At 41.0% G+C, this 24,159-nt stretch overlaps 3 protein-coding genes across 8 annotated transcripts in view; 1 reads left to right on the top strand and 2 right to left on the bottom strand.

Moving 5' to 3' along the window:
* Window positions 1-23,850, bottom strand: part of LOC102147945 (transport and Golgi organization protein 1 homolog) — a 58,588-nt gene extending 34,738 nt beyond the window's left edge. Inside the window, exons 1-3 of one of the 5 annotated variants that reach the window (XM_070232150.1) lie at window positions 23,665-23,850; window positions 17,006-17,149; window positions 11,413-11,613 (exon numbers count right to left, since the gene is read on the bottom strand). The gene's annotated coding sequence lies outside the window, so the exon portion shown is untranslated. Of the gene's footprint in view, window positions 1-11,412; window positions 11,614-17,005; window positions 17,150-20,632 lie in introns of all 5 variants that reach the window. The other 4 variants (XM_070232155.1, XM_070232152.1, XM_070232154.1 and 1 more) reach the window with 4 other exon arrangements.
* REXO5 (RNA exonuclease 5) overlaps window positions 1-24,159 on the bottom strand; it is a 692,166-nt gene that overhangs the window by 138,278 nt on the left and 529,729 nt on the right. The window lies entirely within an intron of this gene.
* LOC111767531 (acyl-coenzyme A synthetase ACSM3, mitochondrial-like) lies at window positions 779-11,707 on the top strand. The gene is made up of 3 exons (XM_070232188.1): window positions 779-980; window positions 7,080-7,286; window positions 11,545-11,707. Exons 1-3 carry the CDS (start codon window positions 934-936, stop codon window positions 11,579-11,581), a joined length of 291 nt encoding a protein of 96 aa, XP_070088289.1. The 5' UTR covers window positions 779-933; the 3' UTR covers window positions 11,582-11,707.

Here is a 24,159-nt window from a genome sequence, read left to right as displayed (position 1 = left end):
TTCCACATTTCTTTAAACATGGGCTGTCCTGTGCCACTTCTAAAAGAACATAATTGAAGCCTGGTTCTCTACAGAAACCATTGCCACCTTATATTGTCCAGGTAAGAGATCATAAGTAATGATTAGGAAAGCATTGTTAATTGAGCTATTACTGAGTGCCAGGCACTGTCCTTACCACTTAGCAACATTATTCCATTTGCTCGTGGCAGCAATGCTAGCATGAGGGTACTGTTATTATCCCCATTTAACAGATGAGAAAATGGAGGCATAGGGAGGTTGGGTAGTTTTTCCAAGATTATCCAGCTAATAAGTGTCAACGTCTACTTTCAAGCCCAAGAAGTCTAACTCCAGAAGCCATACTTCTAACCACAGTGTAAAATAACACATATTTTTTAATGCCACTATTTGGCCAAATAGCAGTGATATGTCTCTTCTTAACATTTATTCTGAAATGTTACCCAAAGTCTGGAGAGTGAAAATCACTGAGCTAAGGGCTGGTATTATAAAAATGAATAAGACAAAGTCTTTACCCTTTGAGGACCTGAAACTACCCTAAGGGAGACAAGATAAATGGACAAACAATTTTAATGCAATCGCAAACGTCCTAGATAATTTGATAAAGGAGTTCAGAAGAAAAAGAAATTCCTTTCAGCTAGAAGACCAGAGAAGAATCCTAAAAGAAAGTAGTACAAACATTCAAATTCACACTGCAAATGAACCACCCTGGGGGACTACACTTTTGTTTTAACAGTATTGTTTCTGCTCTAAAATATTTTAGGGGTGAATTTAGAGGAGTGACATCAACATCATGGCAGCGTGAGCTTTCCCAGTAATCTCTCCCTTCCACCATACAACAAAAAAGACATTCATACTCCAACAGAGGACATCCAAACACCACACAAAAGCTGTCTGAGTGACCCATGCAGCCATACGATGGAGGGCAGAGAGGCTGGAGCCCCCCTTCGAGGAGGTGGAATGGGGTAAGAGAAAACTTCTCTCCCTACCCAAAAAACTGCCATCTGGGGCCACAGACAGCCTCCTAGAGGGAAGGAAAGGGGGAGGGGAGGTTCATTTGAGGGAACGTCAAAGATCCCTGAGGGCCCTCACAGCCTAGAGGGAAGCCCTCTATTGAGGTGAAAGCTATCTTGGGGGGTGACCTGATCAAACCAACATCCCAGGAGAGGAGATAGTGAGAGAAGAGTGAGAAAACCCCGAGAGCACACAGAAGAAAGCGGCCCTCTCCCTCGCCCACCCAGCACTGGCTCCAGTGCCTGGGATCTCAGCAGAATTCAAAAGGCTCAGAGTACATGGCTCTTGACCTCCATCCAGTGGCAATAGGCAGTAACTGTGACCAAATAATACCACTATGCGCAAAAACAGAGCCACACCCTCTAGCAGTATCAGAAATTGTATTAAATCTCCAGACCAGAAAGAAAATGACAAATCCCCATAAATCAGTCCTGAGGACACAGAAATATGTAATCTAAATGCCAGAGAATTCAAAATAGGTATCATCAAAAAACTCAACAAATTAAAAGAGAATGTAGAGAAACAATTCAATGAGTTCAGGAGCTACATCACAAAAGAGACTGAAACTATAAAGAAGAATCACTCCAAAATATTGGAGGTGAAAGACACAATGGAAGAGATAAAACAGAATATGGATCCCCTGAATGCTTGAGTGCACATCACAGAGGAGCGAATCAGCATAATCAAGGATAGACATGTTGAAATGATCCAGATAGAGGAGGAGAGAGAACTAAGACTAAAAAGAAATGAAGAAAGTCTCTGAGAGCTACCTGACTTAATTAGGAAATGCAACATAAGAACTATAGGTATTCCAGATAAGAGAAAGAGAAGGGAGGGGAGCAGAAAGCTTGTTCAAAGAAACAATAGCAGAGAACTTCAAAAAGTTAGGGAAGGAGATGGAAATCTATGTGGAAGAGACTATCAGGTCTCCTAAATAAGTCAATGTAAAAAGATGTACCACAAGGCATATAGTAGTGGAAGTGGCAAAAGTGAATGACAAAGAAAAAAATTCTAAGGGCAGAAAGGCAGAAGAAAATAACCTACAAAGGACCCCTATCAGGCTTTCAGCAGATTTCTCTGCAAAATCCTTACAATCTAGAAGAGACTGGAATGACATATTCAAATCTTTGAAGGACAAAAACTTTCAACCAAGAATACTTTGTCCAGTGAAAGTATTCTTCAGATATGATGGAGAAACAAAACTTTTCCAGATAAACAAAAGTCAAAGGAGTTTGTAGCTGTGAGACCCGCCCCCCCCCCCACCACAAGAAATCTCAAGAAGGCTCTCATACCTGAAAAAAAAGGGAGACAGGGCTTACAAAGCATGGAGTAAGGAGATAAATAGGTAGACAAAATCAGAAAATTGTAGCTATACATCAGAACAGGTTAGCAAATACTCAAGTATAGCATTAAAGATAAAGGGAAAGAAAACACCAAAACCAAAGATAATCTTGTCATTTTAACCACAAACAACACAAGGTGGAATAAGATGTGACAAAACCAACATAGGAGGGGAAGAGGAAGGGGACTGGATTGGTTTGGTCTAAGGAAATAAGATGCCATCCAAAAATGGACTATATTATCTATGGGATTTTGAATACAAACCTCACGGTAACCACTAAACAAAAAAGCAGAACAGACACAAATAATAAATAAGGAGGAAACAAAGAAACACAACATAACAAACTACAGAACTTGATTGGCAGGCCAAAATACACAGGACGAGAAATAAAGGAAATGCAGGAGAAGCAGAAAATGAGTGATAAAACTGCAGCATTAAGCCCTCATATATCGATAATCACCCTAAATGTAAATGGATTGAATTCTCCAATAAAAAGACACAGAGTGGCGAGATGGGTTAAAGAACAAGACCAAACAATATGCTGCCTCCAGGAAACACATCTCAGCTCCAAAGACAAAAAGGCTCAGAGAGAAGAGCTGGAAGAAAATACTTCAAGCTAATGGCAAACAAAAGAAAGCAAGTGTTGCAATACTTATACCAGAGAAAGCAGACTTCAAGATAAGACAGGTAAAGAGAGACAAAGAGAAGCTGTATATAATGATCAAAGGGACACTCCACCAAGAAGACATAACACTTATAAATATCTCCACACTCAACACAGGAGCACCAAAGTACCTAAAGCAACTATTAACAAACCTAAAAGGAGATATTAATAGTAACACCATAATGGTAAGGGACCTCAGCGCTCCACTAACATCAATGGATAGATCATCCAGACAGAAAGTCAACAAGGAAACAGTGGAATTAAATGAAAAGCTAAACCAATTGGACTTAATAGATATAAATAGAACACTCCATCCAAATAAAGCAGAATACACATTCTTCTCAAGTGTGCATGGAACATTCTCAAGGATAGACTGTATGTTGGGAAACGAGGCAAGCCTCAATCAGTTTAAGAAGATTGAAATAATAACAAGCATCTTTGCCAATCACAATGCTAGGAAGCTAGAAAGTAATTATAAGAAGAAAGCTGAGAAACGGACAAAGATGTGGAGACTAAACAACATCCTATTGAACAACCAATGGATCATTGAATAAATCAAAGGAGAAATCTAAAAATATCTGGAGACAAACAAAAATGAAAACATACCATACCAACTCACATGGAATGTAGCAAAAGTGGTACTAAGAGGGAAATTCATTGCAATACAGTCTCACCTTAACAAACAAGAAAAATCTCAAATAAGCAATCTCATACTACACCTAACTGAATTAGAAAAAGAAGAGCAAACAAAGCCCAAAGTCAGAAGAAGGAGAAAAATAATAAAAATCAGAGCAGAAATAAATGCAATTGAAACAATAAAGGCAGTAGAAAGGATCAATGAAACTAAGAGCTTGTTCTTTGAGAAGATAAACAAAATTGACAACCCTCTAGCCAGACTTACAAAAAAGAGAGAGAAAGCTCAGATAAATAAAATTAGAAATCAAAGAGGAGAAATTACAACAGATACCACAGAGACACAAAGAATTAGAAGAGAATACTATGAAAAGCAATATGCCAACAAAATGGACAATCCAGAAGAAATGGATAAATTCTGAGACTCTTACAACTTCCCAAAGCTGAATCAAGAAGAAATAGAGAATATGAATACACCAATCACAGGTAAAGAGATTGAAATGGTAATCAAAAATATCCCCCCAAATAAAAGCCCAGGACGAGATGACCTCCCCGGGGAATTCTACCAAACTTTCAAAGAGGATTTAATAGCTATCCTTCTCAAGCTCTTCCAAAAAATTAGAGAAGATGGAATGCTTCCGAACACATTCTTCTAGGCCAACAGCACTCTGATACCAAAGCCTCACGAGAACAACACCAAAAGAGAAAACTATGGGCCAATATCACTGATGAACATAGATGCAAAAATCCTCAACAAAATATTGGCAACCTGAATACAGCAATACACTAAAAAGATCATACGCCATGATCAAGTGGGATTTATATCAGGGACTCAGGGATGGTTCAACATCCACAAATCAATCAATGTGTTACACCACATTAACAAAATGAGGAATAAAAACCACATAATTGTCTCAATCGATGCAGAAAAAGCATTTGGCAAGATCCATCAGCCATTTATGATAAAAATGCTTAATAGAATGGGGATAGAAGGAAATTACCTCAACACAATAAACACCACAGCCAACATCATACTCAATGGGGAAAAACTGAAGGCCATCCCTCTGAGAACACGAACAAAACAAGGGTGCCCACCACCACCGCTCTTATTCAAACTAGTACTGGAGGTTTGGGCCAGAGCAATTAGGCAAGAGGAAGGAATAAAAGGAATCCAAACAGGAAATGAAGAAGTGAAACTCTTGCTGTTTGCAGACGACGTGATCTTATATATAGAAAACCCTAAAGAATCCATTGGAAAACTATTAGAAATAATCAACAACTACAGTAAAGTTGCAGGGTATAAAATCAACTTACAAAAGTCAGTTGCATTCCTATACTGTAATAATGAACTTACAGAAATAGAAATCAAGAATACAATTCCACTTACAATTGCAACAAAAAGAATAAAATATCTAGGAATAAATTTAACCAAGGAAATGATACAGCGAAAACTATATGGCATTATTGAAAAAAATAGATGATGACATAAAGAAATGGAAAAAGATATCATGCACATGGATTGGAAGAATAAACATAGTTAAAATGTCCATACTACTGAAAGCAATTCAGAGATTCAATGCAATCCCAATCAGAATCCCAATGACATTCTTCACGGAAATAGAACAAAGAATCCTAAAATTCATATGGGGCAACCACAGACTAAAAGATTGCTAAAGCAATCCTGAGAAAAAAGAACAAAGTGGGAGGCATCACAATCCCTGACTTCAAAACATACTACAAAGCTACAGTAATCAAAACAGCATGGTACTGGTACAAAAACAGACACACTGATCATTGGAACAGAATTGAAAGCCCAGAAATAAAACCGCACATCTATGGACAGCTAATCTTCAACAAAGGAGCTGAGAACATACAATGGAGAAAGGAAAGTCTCTTCAACAAATATTGTTGGGAAAACTGCACAGCCACATGTAAAAGAATGAAAATAGACCATTCTTTTACACCATTCACAAAATGAGGACGATTCGCCCTCAAACTAACATCTGTTGCCAATCTTCCTGCATTTTGTATGTGGGCCACTGCCACCGCACCGCCACTGACAAGTGCTGTATGTCCATGCCCAGGAACCAAACCCAGGCTGCTGAAGTGCAGCACACCAAACTTAACCACTAGGCCACCGGGGCTGGCCTTCTCAATACATATTTTTTCATGAATCAGTGAATAAATGAATCCATTGTGTTTATAATCAACTAAGACAACACCCCAGAGCAATACTGGAAAGTTATTTTTTATTTAAAATAACAGTTTGCTCCCTGGCAAGAAACTATGTAATGTTTCCCAGAATGATTAATTTGGACAGGAAATAGTTTTAATAGGTAAGATTGATCACTGTTAACAGATTCTTTTAAAGATATGATAGGAATTATATGTTGGCAGAAATTAATTTTCTAAGGGTAATGTCTTTAAATAAAGTGCAGCTTCTGGGCATAAATTGCTGGCAGTGGGCCTGTTGCTAGAGAGTGCCTTTAAATTATGGAAAAGTGTTAGGCCATGGGAGGCTAACTACCTATCCCTAGGTGGCACATCTTTAAGGAATAAGCTTGGAGTAAAAACCTGTTGTTATGTTGCCATTATTAGAAAGGGAAGATATTCCGAGGAAACTTGAATTTTAGTCCTGGTTGTCTGTTTTCTGAGGAATTCCACTGAAGGGACTTGTTCTTTCCAAAATAAAGATGAGTCAGTGCCAAGAGTCCAGGAATGACCAGGCAAAACCTGAGACTCACAGAAGTGAAGTGGCTTGTCCAAGGCAACCTTGTTAGAGTATCTGGCTCCAGGACACACTCTGAACCATTCCACTACACCTCACAGTAGAAGTCACAGCAGGCCAGAGAAGCAGCACAGAGAAGATGAATGCCTTAATTCTTCCTTTGGAAAAAAACCGTCAAACAGTCATGCCCGTTTTAAGAGACACTGGATGGAAGTGATTAAGTGTACAGCTCTGGGGTCAGGTTGCAGGGTTCACTCCCTACACTGCCACTGGTGATCTTGGGCAAGTTATTCACAGCTTTTGTGTTTGGGGGTTTTGGGTGGGGATTAAATGAGTTAAAACATGCAGAACACTTAGAATAGCACCTGGCACTCAAGTACTCAATCAACATTGGTAACATTACTTTTCAATCAAAACCCTCTTCAAGCTGAGCATTATGAATGATCTTCAGCCAGAAGATAATCATCCAGCTCTAACACCTTTTCATGTTAGGTCAGAAGGGTCATAGCTTTGAGGTCACAGGAAAGGCAAAATAGTGAAAGGAAGACAAATAGATCCCTTGCTGGTACTCTGACTAACTCATTCTGAGATTACAGAATGTACATGAACCATCGACACTATCCTAACGAACATGATGAAGGAAATCCTTCCTTCTAAACACTGTTTCCTTTCTGCTCCTTTAGGGACGGTTTTATTCCAGGAACCACTCAGCTGACCCGGAAAGACATCCTCTACAGACTACAATCTTCAAAAGCAAAGTGCATTATTACCAATGAAGTTTTAGCCCCAGCAGTAGATGCTGTTGCATCTAAATGTGAAAATCTGCACTCCAAGCTAATTGTGTCTCAGAACCCCAGAGAGGGGTGGGGGAACCTCAAGGAGATGATCAAGTGAGTAGTCATAACTGTTGCAGAACAGCTTCCCCAAAAGAAAGGCAAATTGAAAAGTTACTCAACCCACAAGTGATCAGGAAAATGAAAATTAAAACAATAGACAAAGGGAATTGGTGATTATTTCTGCACTAATAGTGCAAAGCTCTGAGGCAGGAAGCAGCTTGGAGTGCTTTCGTATGTTGGGATTTCTAGGAAGCACACCCTGAGACAGAGATTACTTGTGTAAGAAGTTTATTAAGGATTCCTTTTGGGATCAACACCTGTGAAGGAAGGGGAACGATGTGGAATTGGGCAGAGGAAGAAATTTATCAGCCGTGAACTCCCCAAAAAGCCCTCAGCCAACCCATTGGGACCTCTGGACTTTGGATAGGCCCTGAAAGTTATTCCAAGATAAAGAGATCCTGCCCTTTACATGCCCACACTAATCAGTAATTAGTGCAGGCTGTCCGTTGAAGGTGGCGTAACCTTGAGCAAGGCAGCTCTCTTCAGCCAACGCCATCTTTAAAGAGGGCTCCGTGTGGTTTTTATGCCTCATTTTGTTAATGTGGTGTATCACACTGAATGATTTGCGAATGTCGACCCATCCCTGTGTCTCTGGTATAAATCCCACTTGATCATGGTGTATGATCTGTTTAATGTATTGCTGTTTTCTGTTTGCCAATATTTTGTTATTGACTTTTGTGTCTATGTTCATCAGTGGTATTGTCCTGTAATTTTCCCTCTTTGTGTTGTCCTTGTGTGGGTTTGGGATCAGAGTGATGTTGGCTTCATAGAATGTGTTAGGAAGTGTTCCATCTTCCTCAATTTTTTTTGAGTAGTTGGAGAAGGATAGGTATTAAATCTGCTTTGAAGGTTTGGTAGAATTCTCCAAGAAGCCCTCTGGTCCTGGATTTTATTTTTGGGGAGGTGTTTGATTACTGTTTCAACCTCTTTACTTGTGCTTGGTCTATTTAGATTCTCTATTTCTTCTTTATTCAATTTTGAGAGGTTATATGAATCTAAGAATGTATGTGTTTCCTCTAGATTGTCCAATTTGTTGCCATATAGCTTTTCATACTATTCTCTTATAATCTATGAAAATCCTTTTTATTTCTGTGTTATCTATTGTGATTTCTCTTCTTTCAGTTCTGATTTTACTCATTCGAGCCTTCTCTCTTTTTTTCTTAGTGAGTCTGGCTAAGGGTTTGTCAATTTTGTTTATCTTTTCAAAGAAACAGCTCTTCCTTTCGTGGATCCTTTCTACTGTCTTTTTTTTGGTCACAATTTCATTTATTTCTGCTATAATTTTTATTATTTCCCTCCTTCTGCTGACTTTGGGCTTTGTTCTTTTTCTAATTCTATTAGGTGTAGTTTAAGATCACTTATTTGAGATTATTCAAATTTGTTAAGATGGGCTTGGATTGCTTTGAATTTCCCTCTTAGGACCGCTTTTGCTGCACCCTGTATGAGTTCGCATGGTGTATTTTCATTTTCACTTGTCTCAAGATATTTTTTATTTCTCTTTTAATTTCGCCAATGATGCATTGGTTGTTCAGTAGTGTGTAGTTTAGCTTCCACATATTTGTCCCTTTCTCAGCTTTTTTCTTGTAGTTGATTTCTAGTTTCATAGCATTATGGTTAGAAAAGATGCTTGATATGATTTCCTTTATTGAGGCAGTCCTTATTTCCCAACATATCTTCTATTCTTGAGGATGGTCCATATGCATTTGAGATGAATGTGAATTCTGCTGTTTTTGGATGAAGTGTTCTATATATGTGTATAAAATCCATCTGGTCTAGTTTTTCATTTAAATCTACTGTTTCATTGTTGATTTTCTCTCTGGATGATCTATCCATTGATGTAAATGGGGTGTTGAGGTCCCCTATTATTATTGTATTGTAATTAATATCTCCTTTTAGGCTTGTTAATACTTGCATTATGTAATTTGGTGCTCCTATGTTGGGTGCGTATGTATTTATAAGTGCTATGTCTCCTTGGTGGAGTGTCCCTTTGATCATTATATACTGCTCCTCTTTGTCTCTCTTTACCTGTTTTATCTTGAAGTCTACTTTGTCTGATATAAATATGGCAACACCTGCTTTCTTTTCTTTGCCATTATCTTGGTGTATCATCTTCCATCCCTTCACTCTGAGCCTGTGTTTGTCTTTGGAGCTGAGATGGATTTCCTGGAGGCAGCATATTATTGGGTGTTGTTTTTAAATCTATCCCACCACTCTGTGGCTTTTGACGGGTGAATTCAATCCATTTACATTTAGAGTGATTATTGATATATGAGAGCTTAATGCTGCCATTTTATCACTTGTTTTTTCCATTCTTCTGCATTTCCTTTGTTTCTTGTGCCATGTATTTTCGACTATCAATTAAGTTAGGTAGATTTCTATGATGGTTTTCTTAGTTTTCTCCTTATTTATCATTTATGTGTCTGTTCTAATTATTTCTTTGGTAGTAACCATGAGATTTGTATAAAAAAACTCATAGATGAGATAGTCCATTTAATGATAGCCTCTTATTTCCTTAGATGAAGCCATTTCCATTCCTTACCTCTTCCTCTTCTAAGTTATTATTGTCACATCTAGTTCCATCTTGTGTTTTGAGTTTGTGGTTAAAATGGAAATTACATTTATTTTTGGTGTTTTCCTTCCCTTTATCTTTAATATTATAATTGTTTGTTAACCTGCTCTGATAGAGAGCTGCAATTTTCTGATTTTGTCTCTCCTTGCTCAAGGTTTTGTAACCCCCCTTAATTTTTTTCTAGGTATGAGGAGCATCTTGATCATTTCTTGTAGGAGGGTTCTTGGGGTGATGAACTCCCTTAGCTTTTGTTTATCTTGGAAAGTTTTTATTTCTCTATCATATCTGAAGGATATTTTTGCTGGATAGGGTATTCTTGGATGAAAGTTTTTGTCTGTTAGACTTTTGACTATATCATTCCACTTTCTCCTAGCCTGTAAGGTTTCTTCTGAGAAATCTGTCAAAAGCCTGATAAGGGTTCCTTTGTAAGTTATTTTCTTCTGCCTTGCTGCCCTTCGTATTTTTTCTTTGTCATTTACTGTTGCCATCTTTACTGCTATATGCCTTGGAGAAGTTCTTTTTACCTTGATACCATTAGGAAATCTATTGGCTTCTTTCACTTGTATTTCTAGCTCCTTCCCCATGTTTGGGAAGTTCTCAGCTATTATTTCTTTGGTCAAGGTTTCTGCTCCATTTCTCCTTCGCTTCTCCCTCTTGAATATCTATAATCGCTATTTTGCATTTTCTAATTGAGTCGGATATTTCTCGGAGAATTTCTTCATTTCTTTTTCATCTTAGTTCTCTCGCCTCCTGCATTTGAAGCATTTCTATATTTCTGTCCTCAAGACTGCTGATTTGCTCGTGCATAATATCAGCTCTATTGTTTAGGGAGTGCAGATTTTTCTTTCTCTCACTCATTGTGTTTTTCATCTCCAACCTTTCTGATGTTTCTTTATATTTTCAATGCCTTTTTTTGAAGGAGTTCCTGATTTCATTGAACTGTCTGTATTTTCTTGTAGCTCGTTGAGGTTTTTTATGATAGCAATTTTGAATTCTCTGTCATTTAGATTATAAATATCTATGCCTTCAGGATTGGTTACTGGGTACTTGTAATTTTCCTTCTGGTCTGGAGATTTAATATATTTTTTCATACTGCTTGATGGTGTGGATGTGTGCCTCTGCATAGTGATAGTATCTGGTCTCAGCTTCCCCCTGCCAGCACTGGGTGGGTGTCAAGAGCTTTATATTCTGAACCTACTGTGATCTGTGGCTCGCTTGCTCCAGCCACTGGCTGCTTTTCTATCTGTGTGGCCCTCTGGCCAACTGGTTGAGCTGGAGCTCTGGGAGCGGGGAGCAATGCTTTCCTTCACCTGTGTGATCCTGAGGGTGTTCTTTCTCTGCCCTTCCTATCTGCTCTCCTTGGGTCCTAGCTTGATGAAGACATTCTCACAATGGCTTAATCACCTCTGTGTAATGCTTTCCCATGGGCTGTGAGGGAACTTGGAGAGTGAAGGTGTTCCCGCAGAGGGCCACCCCTCCCCTCTCTCCTCTCAGAGCCATGTGCAGTCTCATGGTTGCTACCATTTTGGAGGGAGAGGACATTCACCTTACCTCCTTCCCCTTCCTCCAAGGGATCCAGCACCTCCACCTTCAGACATGTGGCTGCTTTCGTCTGTGAGACATCTTTTGTGTTGTGGGAATGTCCTCTGTTGGTATGTAAATATCCTTTTTTTTGTATATCAGACAGGAGAATCTCAGGGGACAGCTCGCTCCGCCATGACGCTGACGTCACTCAAAACTTTGAAGTTTTGCCTGGTTAAATTAAATGGTGGAAAATTCATTAAATAGCCAGATCATTTTCAAATAGAATAAAACACTGAAACATTAATTGCTAAGCAAGTCTAAATTTACCCACTTTTGTCTTATTTTTACAAAGAAACTTAAAATGTTTGGGTCTATTAATAAATGTCTTGTGCTTTATTAAAAGATTGTACCGTAAAGTAACATGTTCATAGAAATTATGAAAAATATTTATAAATTTGCCAAGCCACATAATGCTAATGTAAAAAATAGTTTATACTTGCTTACTTCTTTCTTTTCACTAAACATTAAGGTTTCCAGGTGTTAAACACTCTATATATATGATTAAAGCTACTAAAAGTTAATAAGGAAAGCATCTCTATATACAAAGAAAGTAAGATGTACGTTTCCAGTAGGAAAGGTAAGAAATGGATATTTTTGTTTTGTTAAGAAAAATGAATTTGTCCTAAAGTAAAATGGGTTAGGAAAAACATAATAATAATATTTTTGTCCTAAGGAGAGGCTAAAAAGAAAGACCTCGAACATATTCTAAGTGTAAAATAAAAGAAAGTTTAGGAGCCTTGTGGAAGAGGAACTCTGAGAAGAGAGTTTTGTGCATGGTCAAGTTGGCTAGGAGTGGAATAAATTTAATGAAATGTGTTTTGATATCAATAGTAAGCTCATACAAGCTTAGAATTTTGTTTTCTTTCTCTTAAAAGGATCATTTTCTTGTATGTTTAGTCTGCTCTTGATAAAGAAATATAAAAGATTTTTCTTGGGGCTGGCCCCGTGGCCGAGTGGTTAAGTTCGCGCGCTCCGCTGCAGGCGGCCCAGTGTTTCGTTAGTTCGAATCCTGGGCGCGGACATGGCACTGCTCATCAGACCACGCTGAGGCAGCGTCCCACATGCCACAACTAGAAGAACCCACAACGAAGAATACACAACTATGTACCGGGGGGCTTTGGGGAGAAAAAGGAAAAAATAAAATCTTTAAAAAAAAAAAAAAGATTTTTCTTTATTTTTGAGTAAGTCTACCTAAAAGACAGAAAATCTATTTTCTAAAAATAATTTCCTATGTTCAAAAAACTGAAATTTTTCTGTTAAGAGAACTAAGGTTTTTAAAAACTCTTCAACTCTACATTTGCCTTTGTAGCGGAGGAAGAAATACTCTCCAACCCTCTAGGTTGTTCTGGCTTGTCTAAGAATTGAGTTAACATGAGACAGAATAACAGGAGATAATCAAACAAAGTTTGATAGCATGTATACACAGCAGAAATTCAGGAAAGCTGAGCAACTCACTAAAATGTACAAAACCACCACCTTAAATACCATCTTCAGATAAGACAAAGGAGGTTGCTGGGGGTAGTGGTCTGACTCCTTCCTACTCTGACTTAGACACAGCAGGGTGGCTTCCTGGGCTGGTTGCTGCAGATTGTGGGTCAGAGTTCTACTTTGACATGTTGTCTGGCCATTGTCCCTTTGTAAATTCAGGGTCTTACACCATTATGTGGTACTGTGTTCAGTGCTTTAAACATGCTAACTTGTTAAATACTTCCCTCTGTACAAATAGCAGCACACTCTATATACTGTTGTGCACTGTTTGTTTTCCTGAGCAGTGCATACTGAAGATCTTCCCATATCAAACATGCAGAAGTACTATATTTTCAAATAGTAGCATAATATTCCATTGGAGAGAGTTAATTTTGCTTGTTTAACCAGTCCCCCAAAATAGCCTTTTAGCTATTACATATATTGCAAAAACTATCCTTGGCTATGTATCTGTGGGATGAATTCCTGGAAACAGACTCCTGAGTAAAAGGACATGTGCATTTGTAAGTCTTGAGAGATACTGTTAAATTTTACTTTAAGTTATATCTAATTTAATTCTAACAAAAATGCTATAAGATTGGCATTTTGGCAGATGAGAGAACTGTCTCATAGACATGAAATGGCTAGTACAAGGTAGTGAGTGCAGCCTTGGAATTTGAAGCTTGATCTAGCCAATGGGCTCTGAAGCACTATGTCCTACTGCCTCCTCCCCGTGTTAGGGTAGCTACTGTTATTAACCTGCAGCCTCAGTTCAGGCACTGAGCTAAGCATGCTCTGTACAATAGCTCATTTAAATCTCACAACCTTGGGAGGTAGGTGTTACCGTATTTGGTCAATCTAAGATGCCATCAATTGTGAGTCACACCATTGCTCTATGACTCATCAAGAACACAAAGCATTGCTACTTAAACTCGGGCATGCTGTTGATCGTAAGGCACTGTCTGATTTTAACAGTGAAATGTAAAAAAATGTAAAAAAAAATCTTGGAGTCCACAAAATACAGCATTATCTCATTTTGCAAATAATAGTGAAGTATCATGAGGTGAAATGACTTGCCTAAGGTCACACCTGCTCTTTGGCAGAATTGGGGTTTGAATGTTTATCTGTTTAATGCCAGAGCCATCTCAGTGCTCAACACTTTCCTTGCTCTTGTGCTTGGAGCACATAATTCTTTGGTATCAGAGCTTCTCCAAGTAAAGTAGTGGTACCAGGGAATTATCCATGTTTAGATGGCAGAGCAGGAAGGCTTGGAAATGTGCAGGGCTGTTATCCTGGCTGTAATGAGCTGAAATGCCACTGCCTCCTGGTCTAATCATCTCGTGTTCTAGAACTCTGTTCTGATGATCACATTTTCCTACTTAAAAAAAAAAAATCCTTCAGTGGCTTCCCACTGCTGTCATGATAAGGGCCATATTATTTTCTGATATTCAAGGCCATCTGGCCTCACTCTCACCTCTCATTTCTTTCCTTTCCACACTTTATACTTAAGCCAAACTGGCTCTGTGCTCCATACATCCTCTTGCTTTTTCTCTTCCAGCCTTTGGGTTGTCTATGCTGTTTTCTTTGCTCTGAGTGCTCTTTCCACTCTTACCTCCACTAATCAAATCCCATACACAGAGTTCATCTCCAGTCCTTCATATGCTCTTCTCTTTTGGAAATGATTGCTCTGTCCTCTGAGTCTCCCAATGCTTTCTCTTAAAGAACCACAAACTTTCTGCCATGAATTACAGTTATTCACATGGTTGTCATGGCCCTCTGACTAGCCTGTGGAATTCTTGAGGGTAAAGTTCACACCTGACTCATCTTTGAACCCCTCTTTTCTCCTGATCTAGTGAGCAACACAGAGTAGAGATCAGGTATCACACTTACTGTATGGAGCCCTACAATGAACACAGAATTGAAAATGACATTAGATAGAGACCGTCAAACCTGCTCTCAATTCCTGCACTCTTTGACTACTGACCTCTTTAAGGCAAGTTGATTCTGCAGGGTCCTAAATCTGTGTTTGGATTTCCTTGATTGCTTATATCTTCTGATATTTACATTAGAACACAAGATCTGTTAAACACCTGCCTGTAGGCCTCTGACTCAATATCAGCCCTCCAGGTGCCTCCAGTCCCCTCTTATCTCAGTATCCCCATCATAATGATGTGGGTAGTTTTGTATATTGTTTTTAAAGATTGGCAGCTGAGCTAACTAGTGTTGCCAATCTTCCTTTTTTTTCCTTCTTTTTTTTCCTCCCCAAATCCCCCCAGTACATAGTTGTATATTTTAGTTGTGGGTCCTTCTAGTTGTGGCATGTGGGACACCGCCTCAACATGGCCTAATGAGTGGTGCCATGTCCATGCCCAGGATCTGAACCCTGGGCCGCCGAAGTGGAGCTTGTGAATTTCACCACTTTGCCACGGGGCCGGCCTTGATGTGGATAGTTTAGGTGTTGTGTTGTCAGGGAGGTGGAATTGGAGACTAGGGACTTGGCACAGATTTCAATCCTATATCTTATAGAATCACTGTGAAAGCTCCTTTCTTTGTAGATCTGGGTAACTTGGGGACATTTCCTGACTGTTGGGGTATGACCTTAAGACCAATAGAATCTCCTTAAATTCCGTCAGTATCTGCCTTGGTTGGCATTATGTTGCCTTCCGGGTACCAGGGCTTTAGGAGGTCCTGGATGTTATCCAGCAGGCACTTTTATGAATTCATGGATTGAATAAATGAATAATTTCAATTTCTCCAATTCTAATTCTCTACCTGATATGCAATGGACATTATAAAGTCAAAGAGTTGGTGGTAAGATTGAGCAACACATATATGTGTATCTATTTCACATAAGGGATCCTTGGGTAGAGTTTGTTAAGTGAACGTGAGCATAGAGTCATAACACACAACCAATTATCTTAGAGAGACTTGACTATAAGGTTGGGAAACTAAACTCCAAACAAATCAAAACAAAACAAATGCAAGCCAGTTACTTCAATTTGTTTTCAACTAAGAAATTGAAATCAGTTTTGGTGCTGGAGGAGAAATGGACTACATTGGATTTGCCAAGAGATGGTATAGTATCCACGAGATATTTTGAAGATTTTTTTTTTAAGAATAGGATGATGACATGGGATTTTCATCTTAGATGCTGACTCTAGACCCAAACCCCTTATAAGTTGTGACTCTGTCTTTGTGTTTATCACTACATATTGGGCAACACATTTGTTCACCATGGTTCTGTTAGCTTGGAAGAACAGGAAACAAACAACAGTGTGTCTTTTGCATAATTGTCCTGTACCCCTCCCCAGCTACAGGGACCCACTGCTCTTCCTCTCGCCCAGACTCTTAGATTTCTGGCTCTACAGTAATTTTCTTTTGACCCTTTGGTGTAACACTCCCACTCTGCTCTCAGTCCTGTTCCTTCTCTCAATATTGACATTTTCTGCAGTATTTGGTAAGAAACTCCTTCCTTAGCTTTATTCCTGTAGGGGAGCAGAACTTGCCACTGCAAAATGTGTCTCTTTGGCTTGATTATTTTTAGGAATAAAAGACTCAGGAAGAAATTTTCACCTCCCCCTAACTGCCTAAAAGAATTTAAGCCAGAACGCCTGCTTCGGGAAGGAGCTATCACCATAGATAACTATAGTATAATATGAACTCGGAGTGGTAGACAGGGAAGAACCTAGCAAGACCCATTTGATCAAAGTCCTCTCCATGTCTCATTGTCTCTGCAAGGCACGACAAACATTTGTTTATCAAACATTTTCTTTTACATCTCCATGTGAATTGCTTTCCTCCCCTTTGAAGTCCCAAACCACTACCCCCAACATCCTCTGTTGTCTTTAGCTGAAAATGATATTTAAGGTGGTGGCTTAGGCCAAGTTGGTGAGTTACTCAGTATTCCTGGGTTTCTCCCATGTATGCATGTTATTGAATCTGTTTGACTTTTCTCCTGCTATTCTGTCTCATGTTAATTTAATTTAGACCAGCCAGAAGAACCTACAAGGATAGAGGAAAAGTTCTTCCTCTCCTACAGTCCCATGAAATTCTCCCTTCATTCCCCAAGCCTGTACAGGCTGTGGGAGGACTGTACCTTGAAGCCTGACTACATCCCATTGCCAAAACATGCTGGGAATACTCCACCAGTGTGGGAGCTCCTTTTGTCCTGTTGGTGAAACAGATGGCCATTGGATCCTGACTCTTCATCCCCACACAGATTTGCTTTGGGGGTACAAGTCTGTAAGTCACAAAAGAGGCAACAGTCAGTTCTAAATGCAGGTTCTCTGACTTAAAGCCTAGGACCTTGGTTTGGTCATCTGTACTTTTTGAAAATAACAGCCCATATCTTGTCATATTGGGGCATGAGTTTTAGAGGGAGAGCTGCCATTTTTTCTCTTTTAAAAAATTTTGTATTGATTTTTATTGCATAAGAAATATATGTGGTGTTTACACTCCAGCCATAATTTTCTTGGTAAAAGATCCTCTATTCAACCAGTTGCTCAAGCTAAAAATCTGTAGTACTCAGTAATCTTTACTCTCTCTCTTTCGGTATCTACTTGCATACTTACCTACCTACCTACCTATGCCACATCCTATCCATTGACAAGCCCTGCCAACTCTACCTCTAAAACTTATCATTAATCTGTCTATTCTCTTCATTATCTCTACTCAGGGACTGGACTACGGTGAAGTGAGTGAAACATTTGCCTCAAGCATGGTTTTTAAGGGGATGCCAACAAATTCAATAGTCAAGATGAATAATATTTTAATGTCATATTTTTTAAAAAATTAAAAATTAATGCAAAAATCTATGATAAACAAAATATTAAAGTTTTACTTAAATACAGTATGCAGCCTAGCACTTGCATGACTCCCCTCACTTGGTCAGCCTAATCCTGCCCCTGGCTCCAGTAAAACTTTGTTATAAAAACAGGCAGTTGGTTTGAGGATGATAGTTTGCCAATTTGATTATTTTTAATTTCGAGAAATTTTAAAAATATTTTCTTTTAGAAGATTTATAAAGTTAAAATTATCTTATGGTTAATCGTAAGTTACAAATATGTAACATAAATATATAAAATAAATATTTAAAATTATATGTAGGTATATGCATTTTAAAACAATTATTTTATTATTTACATGTGTTTTTAAAAATTTATTTTAAAATTAAAATGTTATTTTTCATGATCACTGAATATTTTGGTGTCCATTTAAATTCTGTGCCTGAGGTGCGTCCTGTCTCCTCTGCTGCTGCCTTGGTCCACACCAAAGCCTCTCACCCGGACAACAAGCCCTCTGCCAGGTCTCTTTCTTGTGTTCAATTGTTCATAGAGCAGCCAGAGAGTACTTTTTAAAAATGTAAGTCAGATCAAGTCCTTCCCTCTCCTGCAGGACCTGCAAGGCCTCCGCAGTCCACCGTCTCTTGCTCATCAACCTCTTTACCTCCTACTCTCTTCCTCACTCATTGCACTTCAGGCACCCTGGCATTCTCTCTGCTCCTCAAACAGATCCAGCTCATTCCCACTTCAGGTGCTTTACCTTAGTGTTCCCTCTGCCAGGGACATAACCACAGATATTCAGAAGGATGGCTCCTTGGTGTTCAAATAGCAGCTTAAATGTCCTCTCTTCGGAAGCCACCAACTCTAAAATAATTCCCCCATTCCACATCAGGTCACTCTATCTTGTTGTTCTGTTTTGTTTCGAAGCCTCTTTTGCAATCTGTATTATCTCGATCATTTATGTGTTTTCTTGTTTGTTCGTTTTGCAGTGTAGAGTATCAGTTCCATGTTGACTTTTATATCCCCGGACACTGGAATATTGCCCTCTAGAGACCACATTAATAATTATGAAACTCGATATTTCATTAACCTGAGGATGAACATGGCATCCTCTCATTATTTTAGTAAGTATTTCCCCATTTACCAGCGAGGGTGAGTGTTCTTTGTTTTGTTTTTTTAATACGTGTACTGCTTATTTATGTTACTATCACCTATTTTTTGCCCCTCTCTGAGAATGAATACTCAGGTATGAATCAGGAGATGAGACTTTCACTCAGACTGAGACCTTGTAAGACAGATCATGAATTCTTGTGTTGGGGGATGCTCTGGTTTCAGGACTAGAAATTGCTGTCCAGCTTCCTTCTCTTTCCTCTCACACCACCCAAGTTAAAACAACACTTCTCACGTATCATCACATTTTCCAAAATCAGGTATTTGCTTCATTTAAGCATCTTGTTTTCAGTGTCCAGTCACCTCATCAACTCCTTAAAACCCAACCACCCACCATAGCTTATATCTGATACCAGGAGCTTGGTCTTCAAGGTGGGGCAGTTGGACATGACAGAGTCCACAAGTGGGACTGTAGCCTCATTGACCACAATGCTCTGGGCCTCAGACATTTGCAATCGATAGAGATTTTTCTTGGCAGTCAGTTGTGGGGGGGGGGGGGGTGGTTTCCCACGCACAAAGGTGGTTCCTGAGAAAACCACAAAAGGCGGCTTCATTCATATCTTTTAAGTAGATAATATTTCCTCAAGCATCCTGGTAGGCATAGATGAGGTCTCCTGAATACTGTCTGTTTCTAGGATGTAACCTCTGCATTGGGTCAGCAACAAAATGGCTGGGGAAGAAGTGAGAGGGGCAGGAGACTGAGCTCACTGAGCTTTGTTGCCATTATCTGTTCCCCTCAAGTTGTCCTTAATTTACATGGGTTAGGTGTCAGATTACTACCTATTTGAAATGTAGCCTGATTTTGAAATTGTGTGACACAAGGAGGTGGTGGAAACTTCCTCTTTGTTGTTCCCTCCTTGCTTGCGAATGGCAAGTGCTGTGGATTCCAGGATTTGCATTGGACACACAAGTTCATTCTCCTTTTCTTGGGCTGTTCTGTAGACTTTCTTCCATCCATTTATCACTTATCAGGGGCCTACTCTATGTGACTGGCACGTGCTGGCACATCCTCTTATGATCCTTTGTATTTCTGTGGTGTCAATTGTAATGTCTCTTCTTTCATTTATAATTTTATTTGGGCACTCTTTTTTTTTCTTGATCTGTGTAGCTAAAATTTTGTCAATTTTGTTTATCTTTTTAAAGAACCAATTCAGTTTTGTTGATTTTTTCTATTGTCTTTATAGTCTCTGTTTTCTTACTTTCTACTCTAATCTTTATTATTTCCTTCTTTCTGCTAACTTTGGCTTAGTTTGTTCTTTTTCTACTTTGTTGAGGTGTAAAGCTGAGTTGTTAATTTGAGATCTTTCTTTCTTCTTAAATTAAGCATTCATAGCTAGAAACTTCCCTCTTAGAACTGCTTTTGCTGCATCCCATAAGTTTTGGTATGTTGTCTTTTCATTTTTGTTTCTCTCAAGATACTTTCTGACTTCTCTTTGGCCCATCAGTTGTTCACCAATGCCCATTCCTGATTAAAACTCTCAGCAAACTAGGAATAGGGGAATCATCTTCAACTTGATAAAGAACACATAGAAAAAACCTACAGCAAACATCATACTTAATGGTAGCTCTAGGAGGGACACTCCATATGGTCCCAGGTGTCTGCCCTGCCTGGCATACTCATGCCCTACTGGAGGGTGAGGCCAGGGGCAGGGTGAGTGTGGGGTCTGGCGAAGGGGGAAGGAGGGGTGGCCAGCCCAGCTTGGTGACTACACTTGCTGCCAGACCATCCCTCACCTGACACCCTCCAGTAGATCCACTGCCTCGGTGCTCACCAATAATGCTGCTGCTGCTACTGCTGCTACTGCTGCAGCTTCCAGGTCCCAGACTGGATCAGTGCAGGTGAGTGAGAGCCCTGCCCTCTGGCAATGCAGTAATCCTGCAGGATTCCTCCAGCTCTTTCAAGGGGGGTGCCCAGTCCTTCATTCCTTCCCAGGGACCCAGGAGCTCTGTTCCACATCCCTCCCTAGGGTGCCCCACTCACTCACTCTTCCCAGGTCCCAGGAATCTTCCAAGCCTTAACCAGGGATCCAGTGTCTTCCCCAGGCATCCCCTCCCACACACTCTATAACCCTCTCCTGCCATCCAGATCCCATCGTACCCCCCTGGCCTCGGATCCTGTGAACTGACCCTCTGGATTGCCCAGATGAGTGCTCAGATTGGGACTAGAGGTAATAAAATCTGAATATGAACATCAATGGTGCCCCTGTGTTGTGCATTCATTCTATGGATGAACCTATCCTAAATGTGGTCCCTCTGTAATTGTCCCCAGCCCCATCAGAAAGAGCCTGGGTCCTGATTCTCCCTGCTGGCACCAGCTTCCTGGGTGACCCTATGCACCCAGTAGATGTCCAGGACACAGAGGTCCAGGAGGAATGCTCCGAAGAGCCCCAGGCACCAGCCTTTCCTAGGTCCCAGCCTAAGTCCCACATGGGTGAGTGAGGGACCTGCTCTCTGGGAACCCAGGAGTCCTGTAGGACTCTTCCAGACCTCTCCAGAGGTACCCAGTCCCTCATTCATACATAGGGCTTTTGCCCCTCAGCTTTCGCCCATATACGCCCACCCACTCATGTCTTCCAAGGGCCCAGGAATTCCCCCAGGAATCTTCCCAGGGGTCCAGTATCCCCCCACCCCAACATCCTTCCCCTCACACTCTACAACACCCTCCTGACGTTCAGATCCCTCCTGCCCCCCTGGCCTGGGGTCCTGTGAACTGATCCTTTACTCCATCCATCCTTGGGGCCTGAGATAGGACCACTAGGGGGAAAACCAGAGGCTGGGAGGAGAAGGGGCAGAAGGGGCTGAGCCTGGGGGTGGGAGAAACACATACTGTCTCCTTCTCACCCACCACTAGGGTCACCCTTGGAGAGATCCCCTCTGCAGCTGCCCTTTTCTGAGGTGCACAGACACACACACTCAGAGGGAAATAAGACCACAAGCACAAAGACACACAGGCATGGAATCACCTCCATCCTCACCTGGGGACTCGGGCATAGGGCTCAGGGACAGGCTCACACAGACCCACACTGCAGACACAGGCAATGACCCCTGAGGAGAACATATGCACACACTTAGGGCCACATGACACAGCCCCACAGGGCACACCCTACACACACTGGAGACACATACAGAGAACACAGAGATACACACTTAGATAAAATCAAGAACACACAAAGGGGTAGTAGATTCACTCACACAACCAACACACACAGAGATATATAACACAGACACACATAGATGCTCCAGCAGGGACGCACACTTCCAGAGACACAGACTTGCATGACCAACATACAGTCATTCAGAGATACAGACACACACAATACATACAAAGACACACAGAAACACAGTGCCATACAGTGGAAAACTCACATCCACAATCAATACATTCACAGACACAGAAGCACACTCACAGGTCCATAATGCAGATTTACACACCCAAACACACTTGTGCATGCATGCGCAAGTGCACACACACACACACACTCCCAGACCTTCATCCCTTACCCAGGCTTACAAAACAAACAGCCCTGGCACTCAGTGGAGGCCACTGCAGGCAGACAGGATGAATAGACCGGGGTATGACCTGCCCCACCTAAGCTGCCATGGAAGGGGGTGTTTTCCTAGTTCCAGACTGAGTGCTGGGCATCTCCCCCCTGCCAGGGCCTTCTGGACAGCTGTGCTGGGTCCTGAGGTACCAGAGAGTGGCCAGGGTAGGGTGGTTCTGTGGACAGGGGCCCCGGGCAGGGACAGGGACCCTGACAGTGTGCACTTTGAGTGGAGGTGTTGCATGGGGCTTAGCTGATCCCGAGGTCAAGAGAGGGAGAGAGGCATGTGTCCCCAGGATCCTGCAGTGTTAGGACCCTGCATGTGTCAGAGTGGGCTGCACCCTCTCTCACAATAACAATAATAAGAATAATGCCATCGTCAGGACTATTATGTGACAATATTATCATTAACACAGCAATGACTGTGTCAGTCCCCGGTGGAGAAGAAAGGGCTGTGACCATAGCCAGCTGGTTTGAGCTCATCTTCTGAGCAAGGAACCCCAAGCAAAGCTGGGTCCTAGGCAGAGCTTCTCTCTGGTCCCTTCTCCCTCTGGAGTCTCCAGACCTCAGCTTCCCTCTCTCCCCAAATCCCTTCCCGGACCAAAGTGTCCTCTGACCCTTTTCTCACCCTGGGTAAAGCCCTCTCTCTGATCACTCTGAACTTGACTCTCCATCTATGCAAGGGGGATAGAGATGGTACCAACCTCAGGACACCACAAGATGATGCCTGCACAGGGCTTAGCACCATCCCGTAACAAGAGAGGCCCTTGATTGTATCATTATTGCCTTTAACGGCTGCACACTTTTAAAGGTGCCAGTTCTGGGAGGACAGATGCCCTTGGGAGATGATGATGCTAATCTCCACAGGGGCTCAGCATGAGGCTTTTTGTTGTCCTTAGGACAGTCTTGGGATGCAGGCCTGGACACTCCCAATTTAATGAAGAAAACCCATTCAGTGTCACACAGCCAGTAAGCAACACAGCTGAATCTTAATCTCAAGGCTGCTGGCCTGGCCTCCAGGGGCCATGCAGGGCTCTCCTGTATGGGAGGCTCACACTGGGTGGCTTTGGGGAGCAAGCGCTTCCTCGGCTGCAGGAAAGATCTCACCTGTTCCAGGCCCCCCAACCTCTGTTCTCTTCTCCTTCTTTCCCTCCTCCCTGCTGGAGCTCTGATCAAGGTGACCCTGGCACCCTTCATGAAGTCCCCAGTCCCTTACAGGAGCCTCTCTCCCATTCACTTCTGGGCTAGTCCGACTTCCACACCTTCTGCAATAGTCTCTCCTAGACAGGACAGTCCACCTCTGAGGTTCTTGAGGCAGGCAACAGCATCTAAACAGAATTTCATATGCACTTGTTTTGTTGTCCTTGTTTTTGTTTTACTTGTTTTTGACGGTTTCTTTACATTTGTGGTAAAAGACTTTGGTTTTCTATTACAACTGATATAATATCAATTATATAACTGACAACATATCAGTTATATAACTGACAATATATCTGTTATGTAACTGATGTAACTGATATAACTGAAATAACTGATATAGCTGAAATAACTGATATAACTGAATGTTTCCTGTTTGCTATAAATCTACATAATAATAAAAAGCAATGGGATTTAAAGCAATGATTTCAAGCTACCACGGGTCTGAACAAGTTGAGGAAATGCTGTGTGCACCTTAGGGAGCTCAGGACAGGGTGCAGAAGAGATGATCACCAATGGGGTTTGTCCTAGTCACCTGGGTCCATGGGCCCCTGCTACCT

The sequence above is a fragment of the Equus caballus genome, chromosome 13 (genome assembly GCF_041296265.1).
Source record: "Equus caballus isolate H_3958 breed thoroughbred chromosome 13, TB-T2T, whole genome shotgun sequence".
Taxonomy (NCBI): domain Eukaryota; kingdom Metazoa; phylum Chordata; class Mammalia; order Perissodactyla; family Equidae; genus Equus; species Equus caballus.
Note: the sequence above shows the minus strand (reverse complement) of the source record. Positions and strands in the feature narration are given on the sequence as shown.

Bases quoted from the DNA above. Each gene is read 5' to 3' on its own strand.
- LOC111767531 (XM_070232188.1), top strand. From the start codon at position 934: ATGGAGGGCAGAGAGGCTGGAGCCCCCCTTCGAGGAGGTGGAATGGG. The intron at 981-7,079 runs GTAAGAGAAAAC...CTGCTCCTTTAG, and splicing joins CTTCGAGGAGGTGGAATGGG to GGACGGTTTTATTCCAGGAA. The intron at 7,287-11,544 runs GTGAGTAGTCAT...TTTGTATATCAG, and splicing joins AACCTCAAGGAGATGATCAA to ACAGGAGAATCTCAGGGGAC.